General features: G+C 37.3%; 1 protein-coding gene across 1 annotated transcript; it reads right to left on the bottom strand.

The window, feature by feature from the left end:
- Nucleotides 1-6,775: 6,775 nt before the first annotated feature.
- LOC119791503 lies at nt 6,776-11,155 on the bottom strand. Its single transcript, XM_038297647.1, has 8 exons — nt 11,095-11,155; nt 10,859-10,979; nt 8,555-8,682; nt 8,145-8,471; nt 7,573-7,932; nt 7,355-7,480; nt 7,163-7,194; nt 6,776-7,060 (listed from the first exon to the last, which is right to left on the bottom strand). The coding sequence occupies exons 1-8, from the start codon at nt 11,153-11,155 to the stop codon at nt 6,932-6,934; spliced, it is 1,284 nt and encodes a 427-aa protein (XP_038153575.1). The 3' UTR covers nt 6,776-6,931.
- Nucleotides 11,156-14,949: the final 3,794 nt, after the last annotated feature.

The raw sequence follows: 14,949 nt of genomic DNA, 5'->3' as shown, positions 1-14,949 counted from the left end.
AATTGCCAGAAGTAGTTTCTCTCATGAGGGGGTGGTCGGCTGCTAAACTCAACATCTTGTTGAAATGGCTGATGATAAACAATGCACTAATAGTTTACTGACAAGGCTTTTTTTATGTAGATAAAAAAAAAAAAAACATGACAAGACGAGGATGATAACATGACAATATGCGCATGAGTTTTGATTATCAAAATGCAGACCAGATAAAAACGTTGATGGACGATTTGTTGGACAATCAAATTCAATTATATTTATGTATTGTAGAATCAGACAACAGCTAATGGGGACTTAAAAGAGGAGCAAAAATATCACAATATTTAATCAGCAACTTAAGTCTGCCTCTGCTGATATTCCTGTATAGGTAAGGCTCTGTTAATTTCAGGCTAAAGTTGGGTTGGTTAGCTCATTGTTTTATGTGTTACTGTAGAAAATGCACGGATGTATGGTTGGACGGGAAGAGTAGTGTTTACATTTATGTTCATTTACTTTCTGGGAGTTATATGATCCTCTCTGCTTTGCTCACCACTCTTGTCACATTCTTCCAGTCTGAGGCACTGCAGCCTCCACACCTTACAGTGAGACAGAATGCTCTGTATGGTACTCCCTGTGTTATTCAGAAAATAACCATTAGTGTTGACTGCACAAATCTAGTTTAGGACCATCCCTTAGCTGGTTTTAGTTGTTATGTATAATGGTTATATTTCAAGAAGTGCTTGTTACAAAACCAGTGGACTGGAGCTGAATCAATTTCCACCGCACCCAAAGACTCTCACACTGATTACCCTCTGCTCCTTCCTGACCTCATGAATTCCATCTCCCCTTACCTCTATTGTCCGGGAATTCAACACACTGCTTTGGGCACTCTGACCAAAGCAAACATGGACCGGTTGTGGCCTGAATAAGGCTAGATAATTTTATAAATAATATTTTATTAGTCTGTGTAGGATAGTATTTAGGCCTAACTTACCAAAGTCCCAATCAAGCATTATGATGATCTCTACAGTCATTAGTACTGTATATCAGCTCTGTGCTGCCGTACCGCAAAAGATTCTACCCTCACAAATAGTAACTGACTTCTATTAAATAATAAATAGCAATTTAGGCAATTCAGACACAAAGATTGAGACTTTAAGTTCATATGTGATAATAAATAATATATATATCGATACTATCTTACATTTATGTCAGTAAATTGCTGTAATTTATACATGTTGTACCTTTAGGTTCTGTCAGGTTGTTTTTCATTTGCGCTGTAATTTCGTCCGTCAATGCTTTTGGGTCCATCTTCATTTGGTTTTGCAGAGCTTGAATTGGCTTGCTTTTTTTTTTTTTCTCGGTGTCCTGTCTGGCGATGTGGCAATAAGAATAATTGTTTAACAGATTTTGCTTACACAAGTGGAGCATTACAGCTACAGCCATAGTGTTCCGCTTGATTTTTGCATATAAATAGCTTTATTATGATTCATGCAGGGAGTATTACAGATTTTATGGGCATTGCAATGTAAGTAGACTAGTAAAGGAAAAACAGAAAAGAGAGAAAGAGAAGTAAAAAGAACAGCACAACCAACGGATATAGTATAAGAGATACAATAAAATAACACTGTGATACTATTGCTGAAGTATAAGTAGTATTATTTAATCTAACATGTATTCTGTGGTAGCTGAAGATAAGTTTATGGGTTTTCTGTATGGAAGTGAATCTCTAAGTACCTGAAGCCAAGCACCTGTAGTTGTTTGTGAGAGTGCACTTGTGCATGTAAAGTTTATCCAAATAAAAAATGTCCAATAGTGGTGGTGAAGAGCAAAAGAAGCGCCCCCCCAGAGCACCAAGGCGGGTGCTGGCTCCGCTGGCAGCCAAATAAAATAGAGAACGATAATGCTTAATGCACTGTTACGTTTTATTCAATAGAGGGAGGTAAAATTCCCTGTAATAATCGATGGTCATGATTGTCTGCCATCCCACTGCCTCTTTGCTGACCTGTAGACTTTTAAACATTATTATTATAATACCATTTTTATGGTCCACATATGTTTACATTTGCACAGCAATTTTTCATCCTCTGACATTGTACCATTGTTTCTTTTGTGGTAACAATGACTGCATCTGTTTTTGCATGTCAGTTTACACCTCACTTTTAGAAGTACTAAGACAAAGGTTGCATAAACTGTTGCTGCAGTTGAGTTTTTCACGATTTGGAAAATTGCTTTGCACATGGTAAAGGGTTACATGTGCTTATCCTTCACCCATATATTTGTGCAGTTTGCTCTTTAGGACATTATCTGCATATTAAAAAGGGCCTACAAACAAAAACAGACAAAAAGGTTTGCCAATGTTGTTGCTGCTGAATTACTTTGCACCTTCTTTGAAGATTTGCTCATTGAGTAAAACAGATTGCACTAGTTTTAAGACCACAAAACCTTCTGAAAATCAAGCCCAACATGTGTTTGTTCCAGTAGTTTAACCAAACTGAGTAAGACTAAGCTTTGATGTTTGTGCTTCCTTTCAGTGATTATAAGACCGACTTAGTGTTACGGAAAATGTGAGAAGTAAAGGATAATTTTACAAGCTTTTATTTAATGGCCAATTGACTTATTTCCAGACAGTGAAATAAAATTAGATAAAAAGTTTAAATAAAAATTTAATGATTCATAAACATAAACACTGAATTTACCTTCTGTAATACCTTACAAACTCATCAAGCAGATATCTTTCCATCCTACAAGCTTACCGATCCTCAGTATTAGCAATTCCTCACTGGTTCTAAAGGTAAAGTCCCTCCAGAACTGACGGTTCTTCTTGACAGCTGGTTAAAAGATCTTCCAGGGCAACTTTTAAGATTCGTCATAGTGGGTGTAGTATCTGTCCCCTAGCCAGCCACATAAACAGCAGACACCCAATACATAAAGAGACTATGATTAACAACAACGGTGTCTTATTTTAATTTTTTCCCCTCTGGGTAATCAAAGCCACAAATTTAAAATTCCTGTGTATAATATTAGACATCATAAAAAATTAAAGCCCTTTATTCTGTACAAGTCACCTCTGTAAAGAGCTGTTGAACCAGAGCTGAAAATGCTAAAAATAACAATGTTTTTTGCTTCACAATAATAGTTTAGGAATACATAAAGACAGTAAAACACTAAAAGTTGGTATCATTCCAGCATTTCATTAACTGTTGTAGCCTAGCAACTCATACAGATGTTCATAATGATGGTAAGCCTTGAAGGAGCCTCCATTTTGGTCCTGCCAACCCTCCCCTCCAGCACAGAAGCAGTACGAGCTTAGTGACCTTGTGGCTAAAGGTACTCTTCAGTGACTCTGAAAACATCTCTTGGTGAAAAATTCTGCCGCTATAAATGATAGCATAATAAGTTTTTTTTAAGTTTTTGGAGAGAAATTCTAATTTTCAGTGTTGTAAATTTCAATGTTTGAATATTCAATATTTAAAATTTTGACGTTTACGTTTTCAATGTATGAATTTAAAATGTTGGGAATGTCAGTATTCTCATTTTCAATGTTTTTATCATTTCAGTGCCCCATACAGGGCAGGCTGGCTGCAGCTGTTTACAGCACTGGCCCCAATATTGCCTGGTGCTTTTACTTATTAATTTCCCTTTATTCTCATCTTGTCTCTGTATGTCTCTGTAGTCCTTTATCCTTCCTCTTTCCTCTAAGATCAGCCCTGGCTGCGTTCAGCTTCGGAGGTCCACTGGTTGCCATGGTCCTCTCAACATAAGAACAGTTTTTAAAAGCATGCACTAAAGCAGTATATGTTCTGCTAAAATTGATTCTAAAGCATAGAACAACAGCAATAGGAAGAACTGTTAACTTAATACTCTGAGCTGTTTGAGCACTCCACTGGAAGCTGCTGCTCGCACGGTGCATGCAGGATCAGCTGTCAGTCTCGAGAATGGGCAAGTCTGCTTTGATGCCTACTCGGTAAAGAGGGAAGGGTCCGTTCTCAGTCTTGTGTTCTTGTGAATTAGAACAGCACTTAGGCTGAGGCTGATGATGTTTCATGAGCACATGAGAACGCACAAGTACACATATTGAGAAACGGCCAAAATCCCCTGAGTGACATGAAATATGCAATTAGGCAATGGCATCATCTAGCGCCTTGACTAACTAAGGCTTAGTCTTTTTAATTAAGGAGTTGGCAACACTCTCTGTGTTGTAACTTTTTGTGTTGTGTGGGGGTCTGTTGGTTGAATAAAACCTTCTGTTGCTGACTGAATGAAAGCAGTGACATTTAGTGTGGTATTGCAACTTGCTGATGGTGGTCATTTTATCAGTGCGGCTCTCCATATTTTGTGGGTCACTTGTATGTCAAGCGGACTTGTTATTGTGGTAACTTCTTGTGGTGAAGGACCACTTGACGTGTGACCCCTTTTTTTGTGGTTTTAACTGTTTCTGTTTGGTTTAGATTGTAGTTGCTACTTGCGGTATGTGTGGTAACTATGTAAATAAAACATTTGTTTTGAATGTTATGCTTCTTTTGTAGGTTACTTATGTTACTTGTCTTAAGGTAGATGATGGACTTAATAGACCAGTTTGGACTTGTTATTAAACATTTAGTGGGCTTGCTGCTCTGTTGTGGGAAATTAAGCCCTATCACAGATTTGGGCCCGACAGTATGTAGCCTGTGGTGCTGCATTTTTTTTTTTTTTCAGTCATAGTCATTCATTAGTAGCTAGCAGTTCCGCAAAAATGTGCTAAGCAATCTCTCTCTCTCTCTCTCTCTCTCTCTCTCTCTCTCTCTCTCTCTCTCTCTCTCTCTCTCTCTCTCTCTCTCTCTCTCTCTCTATATATATATATATATATATATATATATATATATATATATATATATATATATATATATATATATATTATCATTATCCACATCTCAGTATATTTTCATTTTTGAAAACACATAATTTACACATACATACACAAAACACATGAAAGCATCTTTCATCTTTATTTTGTGCATTTTTTAACTGTTTTTAATGTCTCTAAGCCAGCCATAACACACAAAGACTGGGCCAATAAATTTGATCATCACTATAGCATTTCCATTTTACATACAGTAACTTACAACTTTGTAACCAGCCAGCATGTTTTACATTAAAATTTGGTGACCTAATTATCCTTTGCCGGGTCAAAGGATAAAGGATTTTAAAATATAGCTTAAAAAGAGGGATCCCATACGATACACAAAATTCCTACCGTGGAAAAGGGGCTGCCACATTAAATACATGTAACTTTAATTTTTTTTAGAGTAATTTTCGAATCTTATAAAATAAATGTAAATCCTGCAAGGTATTAACACTATAACACTAACTTTCAGCGCCAACTTGAAATTTGCTATCATGCAGAGTTCTTTACCTGGTTGTTGGTAAAAGCCAAAGAGCTACAACTATATCTTAACAGACTTAAAATTAAAGCTATAGTTGGTAATCCTTTTCAGAAACACTTTGGTTATGTTGAATGAAGTGGTCCTTCCATCCTTAGTGGAAAATACTTTTTGTGTTCAGAAAAAGTAACAAAAAGAAAATAAAAATTTAGAGGTCTGTGAGTGTCACAGTAGGGGAGGTTTGACAGGACCTAAATGCAGACACTGAAGCTGAAGTTGTTTCTTGATAGATTTAATTAAGCAAAAGGGTAACGGAACCAAAAATCCAAAAACATAAATCCACAAAATCCAAAAATACTGAAAGCAAGGAATACTCACAACAAGACGACAAAGAAATTACGACACAGCAAACAGTTTCTGAACAGGAAGAGATTATATGGGAGAGAGAAACAAAGACCAGGCTAATTAGCAGATTGGAAGCAGGTGTGAACAGAGGCAAGAAGGGAGCTAGGGAAAAGAAGACTGACAAAAAAGGGCAAACAAAAAATGTCTAAGATCTCAAATACAATCAAAAACAACCAGAACACAGTGGAAATATGACTAATGAAAACTCAGAGCAGAACCTAAAACCATGACATTGAAAACTGCAAGCTTCGAAAAGCTCTGTCCAATCCCTACCATTTGGTCTGAAATGAAAAAAACAAAACAATCAGATGCATTCATGCACCTCCGCATACATGTTCATCAGGTTTGGTCATGGCCGAAATAATACCCCTTTCCAAAACTCCTAAGTATTGCTAAAAATGATATGCTAAAACTGTAACGGTTAGTGTTGCTAAACCTAGCATGCTATCTTGAATGTCAACGTAATACCCATCAATCCATTTCCCGTCATGCTTATCCCAGCTGGGGTCGCAAGGGGTGCTGTCTGTGGGGGAGAGGCGGGGTACACCCTGGACAGGTCACCAGTCTATCGCAGGGCAACATAGAGAAAAACAGGACAGTTATACTTTATTTGCAGGTGTAACGTGAGGTGAGACATGAGGTAGTTAGGCTGAAGTCCAAAATGTATGTAAACTAATGTCCGAGTCGGCTCCTCTCTGCTTTGCCGAGTTCTGCTGTGAGATGTGTGTTTGATTTTACGGGATAGCTTTGAATGGGAGGGGGTGTGCCACTTTAAATTCTTGCTAGCCCTCCAGCCTAACCAACCATAGCTATAAACAGTTGATGCAACTTAAACGAACTTCAGGGTGAAGTAATAAGTCAACCACAGTAGTGCTTTAGATTTTCCTTTTCTAAACAGTTTTCTTTGATTATTAGGCATCAGCAATGAACCAGGCTTTTCAGTCCACAACATTCAAAATTTTAATCATCAAAAAAAACAAAAAAAAAAACATTTGAGCTGAAGCATATTTACATTATAGAAAATGTAAAAAAATATATAATATTATGTTGCAAAAATTTTTTACAATAAAACCAATTTCAGATTCTCTCAAAGACATGACTGCAAACTCATTTGGTCAATTCCTAATTTATAATTGAAATTGTAATCTAGAAAACAAATGTTTGTACATAAACACTGTGCTGTTTTATAGTCAGTTTAATCCATCAACCCGAGAATAAACACTGTCTTCAGTTTTCAGCTGTCTTTTAATTGTTCCTTTTGATGGTTTCTCTTCTGAGAAATGTAAGGCAGCATAGTTTAGATCCTTTTCATATTCAATCTGGGAAGAAAAGACAAACAAAAATTATAGCTATAGTGTTTCATTGAAGAGTATTTTTTACAACTCAAACAAAAAATAGGTAATTTGGTATAATTCACTTACAATAGTATCCACTTGATTCACAGTATTCTTTGCTGTTGAAAAATGCCAACAGAAGAATATTTTAAAAAGAAACGAATCCGTTTATAGCCTTTATTTTATTTAATACCCGGTTATCTAGGTATTTAAGTATTTATGCATTTTTATGGCTTTAAAACCATAAATGTAATTAGTATACCAGATAAAAAATCTTACCTGACAATGTTCTGCAACGGGATCTTTGAGTTAGGTAAAGAATAAGAACAATATTTACAATCATGGATATAGCCAAGAAGATGATTAAGCTCATCGTTATAATAACTGTAGAACTTGGTAATTGCTCTGAAAAATGAGGGGGAAAATAAATTAAAGTGACTCCAAAAAAGAAGATAAAACATTTTTGTGACTTTAAGCTTTTTTTCTCGAGGAGCTACCTGCTTTGGTTAAAGTTGCCTTTCCAAATAGAATTTCTCCACATGTTGCCACAGCGCAGTAGACTGTCTGAGTATCAGTGGAGCTGAAGTTCTTTGAAAGGTTGTAACTACATTTCCTCTGAGTGTTCAGTGTAGATGTCTTCTCACAATTGTGCAATCCATTTTCATTACTGTGGATGATATCTGGATAAGACTTTTCTGATCCGGCTCTGAACCAGAACACGTTGAGATCCCCCAAACACATCTCGTCTTCAGACCCAGAGAGGAGTGAACACTGCAGAGTCTCTGAGTTTGATGACTGGGCTGCATCAGTGGTTGGGTTCTGAAGAACATTGTATCTTGATGTCCTACTGAAGTCTCCTATGAAATTATGGACATTTATTGAACTGTAAATAAGCAGTCTTTGATTTTCATCACAACTGAAAACCATATTTTGAAAATCCTAGCAGAGTATCGAAAATTATTTGTAATTTTGTTGAACAACAGCATGTCTGTTGTGTAATCCTAGAGAGGGTTCTTTGGAGAAAATAGGATATAATCAAACGTACAAAACAAGTAAACTATGTAGATACCTTTTATTGACAAATAAGTCCCGCTCCAAGTAGATTTACTCCAGTCCATGTGAGCACAGTGATACATTCCCTCATCTTGTATAACTGTCTTCTGAATGGTTATATTGCTGAATTTGTCATCATTTGTAGCTTCTATTTTTGAGGCAGACACATCTGGTCCATAATTAGGCGTGATGCTTTTTTGTTGCATCACAATTAATTTCAAAGTATCTCCTGCACTCTGTTTGTACCAGTGAAGCCATGTGGTGCTCTGAAACTTCTCAGTGAAAGCACAAGACAAAGTCACAGATTCACCAAGTTGAACCGTGACCACTGGGACCAAAGAATCTGCAAAAATTATTGAAAACATTAATTAACAACATAAATAAAAATACTATTAACATTTGCAACTGAGTAACTTTTTTACTTACAGCCTTGATGAAGAAGAAACAATGCAATCCAAAGCACAGACATGTTGACACTGCCTTCATTGAGACCCTTGATTCTTAAGTAACCGGGGGAGGTGTGGAGATCCAGACAGTCAAATGCATCTGATTGGCTAGGACACATATGCAATCAAAGTGCACTTCCTGCCACAGTAAAAGATCTTTTCTTTGAGAAACCCACTAGTTTCCAATACAAGTTTTGAAAATGGCCTAAACGGACATTTAAAATAAAAAGGACAGGTAAATAACAATTGGACATATTCTTGCACCATCAGAAACTGAATTTGATTTGCCCAGACAATGCCATTTTTTTTATGAATTTCGCCTACTGGTTTGGAAGTGTTTTCACTAAATTGGAATTGCATTTAAAGGTTTTCCTTTTAATTGTATTTCATTATATTGACTCAGTGTGATATAGTCCTATGAATCAAAATGAAATCATTTATTGTGTCATATATTAGGCTCCTTGAGGAAGCTAGAGTAATTTACAGAAGTACAGATATACATTTCACATAATGGAGAGACTTTCTCTTTGAGGCATTTAGACCTGGACTAGTGAAGTACACATCAGCTTGTTGGAAGTCATTCACAAAGCCAAATGACCACTGGCATGCAATGGGGTTTCAGCCAGGACTTCAGAAAACATCAACTCTGCCTGAACATAACATAGTGAATAACAATGCAATGACCACCACACCAAGCCTCAGGAATTTCAATTATAGAAACATGCAATTAAATACCAATACGCCAGGTGAAGTAACAGATAATGTAAATGCATTTATAACTGCACAGTATGACACAAAACTGAACAGCCAGCAATGTTGCAAGACTTTTCCATGTGCCCCAGTTTAGCTTAACATCAATCAATACTGCTCAAAGAAAAAAAGAAGCACCCATTCAACCTCAAATTTAAAAGGAAGATTACAATGAGCTTGATTTACTGTCGTTTTCTTTAAACAGATATGATTATTCTTCAATAGTGATTATTGAATCCAGCTGACAATTTTTATTGAAATAAATATGCAAACTACAGAACCATAGGACAAAATTACATCGTGCCATGCCATGTTTTGAAATAAAATGGAAGATGGAGAAATAATGTTGACAAAGGATGAAGTGGACAATGCTTTAGAGGTTTGTAGGTGGCTTTTAAAAATATAGTTAATTCAACTCTAGCGGGACTATTTGGTTGTCCTGCCTTCAGCACAGACATCAATTAGCTGATGCTTCCTCTTTCCTGCTCCTGTAAGACATTCTCTGATCAGAGGAGAGAAAGGATCAGCTGATTGATGTCTCTTCCACTGTAGTACTCCTATCTCCTGCAGTTAGCCTCTGGAGGGTAATCAAGGCCAGCTGTAGCCTCTCCATGCTCTGTCTCCATGGCAGGCTTCTTTTACGTAATGCTGTCCCATGCCAAGTCACCAACATTCCCTCTACATGCCCTTAGCATTCTGTCTGCCTAGCAGGTTTTTCCGATTGCCCACTGTGCTCCTTTGATCCTCTGCAGCCCTGGTCAGCTGTAGCCTCATCCCGCTGGCACTGTTTTCCCAGCTTCTCCGATCTACCGCCATGCTTCACCACTCTCTTCCTACGTTAGTAACCAGAAAGCAACTGCCTTCTCTCCACGCTTTGGTGCAGTGTTTCACTAACAAGCTACACTGCTCTCTTGCTGTGGTTCCTTAGCTCCACTGGATGGCCACTTCGTTCCATTTCTGGTGCTTTTTTCTGATGGCGCTCTTGAACCGATTTCCCTCTGCTCCTGTCGGAGCTCCAGAACACTGTCTGACCTAACCACTGTTGTCCGGGAGAAGAAGGTGAACCTAGAATTCAGAGGGGAACAGCTTTTTTTGACTCTCAAAAGTAAAAAAAAAAAAAAAATGGAAAAAAAAAAAAAAGAAAGACACTGTAAATTGCTCTGTAGAATACTGGTCATCCATGTTTTCTGTGAAATTATTTTTTGCCCTTTCCCAGCAATTTAGCATGTGAAATCTCTTGTTTAAGGGATGGATTGATACCTCCTATTCCTTGTTATGTCAACTTTCCCTACATACAAAGAATAATTGGGATATCTCTACCCTCATGGGAACAAGCAAGATTTTGGGGTAGGGCTTAAAATTAGGTCTTGGTATTTTACCAGGTGGCGCCCTGTCCTCTTTGGTCCTCCTGCACACCTGCGGCTCATTGGTTCATCACCGGGGAGTATATGAGCTGTTGAGTGCCACTACCTCAACGCCAGAGTGTTTGCCAGTTTTGGGTACTCTAGCCAAGCCGTGATTAGCTGAGTCTAACCTGTGCTTCATTTCGCTGAGACTAATTGCGTTTTTGTCTTTGCCTTTTGGCAGGAAGCCTTCCCACTGACTGGAAGTTTTTGCCTTCTCCCCCAGGAAGGATATCTTGTGTTCACACTGAGCTGGGGAAAAGTTCAGTCAGAAAACTAAGTGGCAGTCCGCACTCATACTCCTCAGAGTCCAACTCTACCTACCTGTCCGCCCTCCAACGAGTTGCTCTCCCTCTGGAAAACTCACACATTCTGGATTCAAGGCTTCGACTGAGATCTCCTCCTACGTGAGTCCCTTTTTCCTCCATGCTCAAGAACTCTTCAGTTTCCTATGTCCATTGAACTAACCGCTGTGAACTTCCCTTCCACTTCTAGTTCTGGTTTAACAGCTCTCTCTGAGTTCAAGATTCCACCAGTGGCGTTGAGGCGTTGGATGTAGGAGTTTGACATGAAATCGAAGGGTTGACGGTTCAAACCCCACCAAAATTGATGACTTTCAAAGCCTCTCCACAGTGATACCACTTGACCGCTTCAGGAAGTGGTTCAGACTGCACGAGAACTTGACAAGCATTTAAACAGTGGCAGTATTCAGTCAAGATGCAAGAGTTTGTAGGAGCGTTGCTATCGGTTGGATAGAGCTTGGATATATTCTAAGGTTAGATTGCTTGTAAAAACAACCAGTCTAGCTGATTAAAACTATTTTGGTTAGATTAGACAATGTAATGATCAAAATCTGAGCAAGCCACTGGTTACAGTTGCAACATCAGTGTTAAGTAGTATTGCTTTCCAATATATGGTTAATATTGCTAGTGGTGTCAGCAGTAAGACATTGACTTTCAATCCTAAGGTTGTTGGTTGAGACCCACTTTAAACTTTTGAAATTTGCAATAATACTTAACACGTATTTGGGCTAATGTGTCTAATTTGAATTAGTTTGCCCTGGTTCACATATAGATTGGGTAAGAACACTGCCAAATTAGATGTGATGGTTCAGCCAAAAGATTGGTTGAATATATAACTTCCAACCAGAATAAAACCAAAAACTATGGAAAAACATTTTTTTTTTTATACCAAAGACCTACACCTTTCATTTTGCTCATCTTTGCCCAATTTGCACAAACAGTTTTTCTGTCTGCTTGAACTTATTTCACAAAAATGTGACTGTTCTCTTCTAAGACATTTTGCATACACGCAAAAAAAAAAAAAAAAAACGATTTATCATACACACCAATCATTAGCAATTTCAAAGGAACTTAAGAGGGGGAAAAGACAAGAAAAATAATTCCAAACATCACAAATTATATTACTAACTGTAGTTCTGCACTCCACCAGTAGTTGGTGACATGTTCACATAAAGCTTCACGAACTTTTGGGATTGTTGAAGCAATTTGGCCAAGCGGTTCAATGCCCCATGAGACTTAATCTAACCATCACGGCCAAAAACATCTGCTGACAGAATACCAGTATTTGAAAACGTATGTTGAAAACAAAAAAAAAATTGCTCTCCAGTTGCTAAGTTTTTCTTTTTGTATTATGATTTTGGTGGAAGCAATGGTGGGGTTCATAGTATAGAACATTTAAAAATAATAATTATATTCTGTTGTTCAACCATTTTAGTATGGAGGACCTAAGGAGTCACTGAAAGAGAAAACCAGACATTTCAAATGTTAAATATTTATCATGCAAATCAAAATCATTTTCTAATTGCATATTTTTAAATGAATAATTAAAGGAATTGTAAATTGTATTTCTTAATCCATTATCAAATACTGAAATTTGAAAATGTACTTTTTATGTATAGTGTACATATTCTATTTCTAAATAAAGATTTAATTTTGCTTTTGATTTATATTGTGTTATAGGTGTAAATGTAATCAGCTTTGTCTTCTATTGCAGAAATGCTATGATGACGATGTAGTGCAACCCGGTGCTTCCCTCACTGAAGGACAAAGTCTGCTGTTAGAAGGACAAAGTCTGCTGTTACTCACGTCATATGTATTTGTGCACAATCTGACAGGAGTAGCTTTTAAAGAGACATCTTGCAATGAACATTTCCCTGGCTTGGTGCCAATAACTTTATATCTTTTTCATAAAGGCCAATGTACAGTGAAAGTTACATGGGCCCCAGAGAGATAGCTCCAAAAAGCATACTGTCTTGTACTACTCACACTTGAATAAAAGGGCCAATTCCAGGCAATATTTCAGATATTCAGTGTGGGGCAGGATATTAACAACTCAAGCATAGTGGAGAAGTAGGAGCTGATGACATATCAGTGTTGTGGAATTGTGATTGAATTGCAGTTTTCAACAGTATTAACAATCAGATATGGAAAATTCAGTGTCAAATCATAGAGCTTTTACCAAAAGACCATCAAGGCACGTCTGTATTTCATGTGTTTTTAACAGCTTTTGTGTCAAAGCTCAAAGAACTGGAAGGGGATGAAATAAAATGGAGGGACTTGGAAAACATAGAGCATACATGCAAAGTTCCGTCACTCCTTTGCTCCTCATAATAATACATATTAACATTCCATCATATATTTACAAATAATTTAATGAAAAACAAGCATGAGTAAATTTACTAGTTGCACCGAAATGTAACCTAAAATATCCTAAAATTTCTAAATATTCAAATATACTTTTAAAATAAGCTTTAAGTGAAAGGTTATAAAGTTGATTTTCAGCATACATAAAAAGATATACATTAAACATGTTTGAAATTTTTTTTCCTGCTGTACATTTCAGAGATTACATTTCATTCTTACTTCAAGTATACTTTTATATAATGCATATCTTAAAATTGTACTGCAGTACAATATTGTTAAAAGTTTTAATTCCCAAACTGATATTTGAGACAATAAATTTCCTTCTTAGCATATTTTAAATGATCCAAAGATAATTTAAATATCTTTGGACTCTACTTAAGTATATTAAAGTAATTTCACTAAGGGCCGGATCTATCAAGGGTTTGCGTGTATAAAAACGTGAGCTATTTCACTGCGCACGCTAAAAAATGTACAAACTGATCTATCAACAGCATGCTAAAAGGATTTGGTCTTTAAAACGTGCTAAATAGCACCTCTTATCCATTTAGTACTTTTTCTGCAATGAATATGCAATATGGGGCGTTTACACGCAAAAGTGCGTCTTGTGGGAGGAGAACATGTAAATATATTAATTTAGCACTCGCAAAGTGATTTATTAAACCTGAAAGCAATTTTGCTAACGGTATCTGACTCTATATTTAACACGTTTCAAAAGAAGGTGCAAATGGTCTGTATGCGTAATTGCGCACACATGGCAGCGGTTATTGTCGCAAGAAGGAGACATCGAAATCAAGCAAGGAGACGCAGAGAACGCATTTTTTCACTCCGTGTGAATATTTTTGCAATGAAGGAGGAAACGATCATGAAAACATATCGTTTATCCAGCATTGCCATTTTGGAGCTGTTGGGGGAACTCCGAATGGATTTGGAGCCAGCCACAAGGAGGACCCACGCAATACCAGATAGGCTATCACAAAACTCCTTGTAACATTGCACTTTATTGCATCTGGGTCATTCCAGCGTACGGTTGCAGCGAGAGCTGGGATCTCCCAATCTCGTTTTTTCAGAAGTGCTGTCCGAAGTGCTGTCCGACGGGGTCGGGGTTCTCCCCCTGCGCCTGTGGAGCAACCTGCATGAGCCATGTGGTATGTGCATAAAGGCCAATACAAAACACCTGTTTTTTTTTTGTTTTTTTTTGTTTTTTACTGCAGTGAAGTAGAAATTCAGCCACATACCACCTTGGGGAATAAAGGTTGCCAAAGTTTATATATATATATATATATATATTTATTTACTTTTTTTTTGGAGGGGGTGGGGGTGTCACTGTAAGATTAAAATTTCTTAATGCACTAGTTTGCACAAACTACAAACTACTTTGCCGCAAACCACAAAACGCGCAAAACCATCATTTAAATAGGACGTCTCCAACAGTTTTGCACCTGCCACCAGTTACCAGTCACCAGTCGCTCTTGTTAAATCACCCGCAAACCATGGTTCAGCCCCTCGCGCAAAATTCCAGTTTGCGAGCGCAAATTACTGCACGCAAAATTGGATCT

This window comes from Cyprinodon tularosa, unplaced genomic scaffold (genome assembly GCF_016077235.1).
Source record: "Cyprinodon tularosa strain WSP-4 unplaced genomic scaffold, ASM1607723v1 ctg393, whole genome shotgun sequence".
NCBI classification, from domain to species: Eukaryota; Metazoa; Chordata; class Actinopteri; order Cyprinodontiformes; family Cyprinodontidae; genus Cyprinodon; species Cyprinodon tularosa.
This window is presented reverse-complemented; position numbering and strand designations above follow the sequence as displayed.

Bases quoted from the DNA above. Each gene is read 5' to 3' on its own strand.
- LOC119791503 (XM_038297647.1), bottom strand. From the start codon at position 11,155: ATGGAGGAAAAAGGGACTCACGTAGGAGGAGATCTCAGTCGAAGCCTT. The intron at 8,472-8,554 runs GTAAGTAAAAAA...TAATTTTTGCAG, and splicing joins GTTTCTTCTTCATCAAGGCT to ATTCTTTGGTCCCAGTGGTC. The intron at 7,481-7,572 runs GTAGCTCCTCGA...CTCATTTTTCAG, and splicing joins GGCAACTTTAACCAAAGCAG to AGCAATTACCAAGTTCTACA.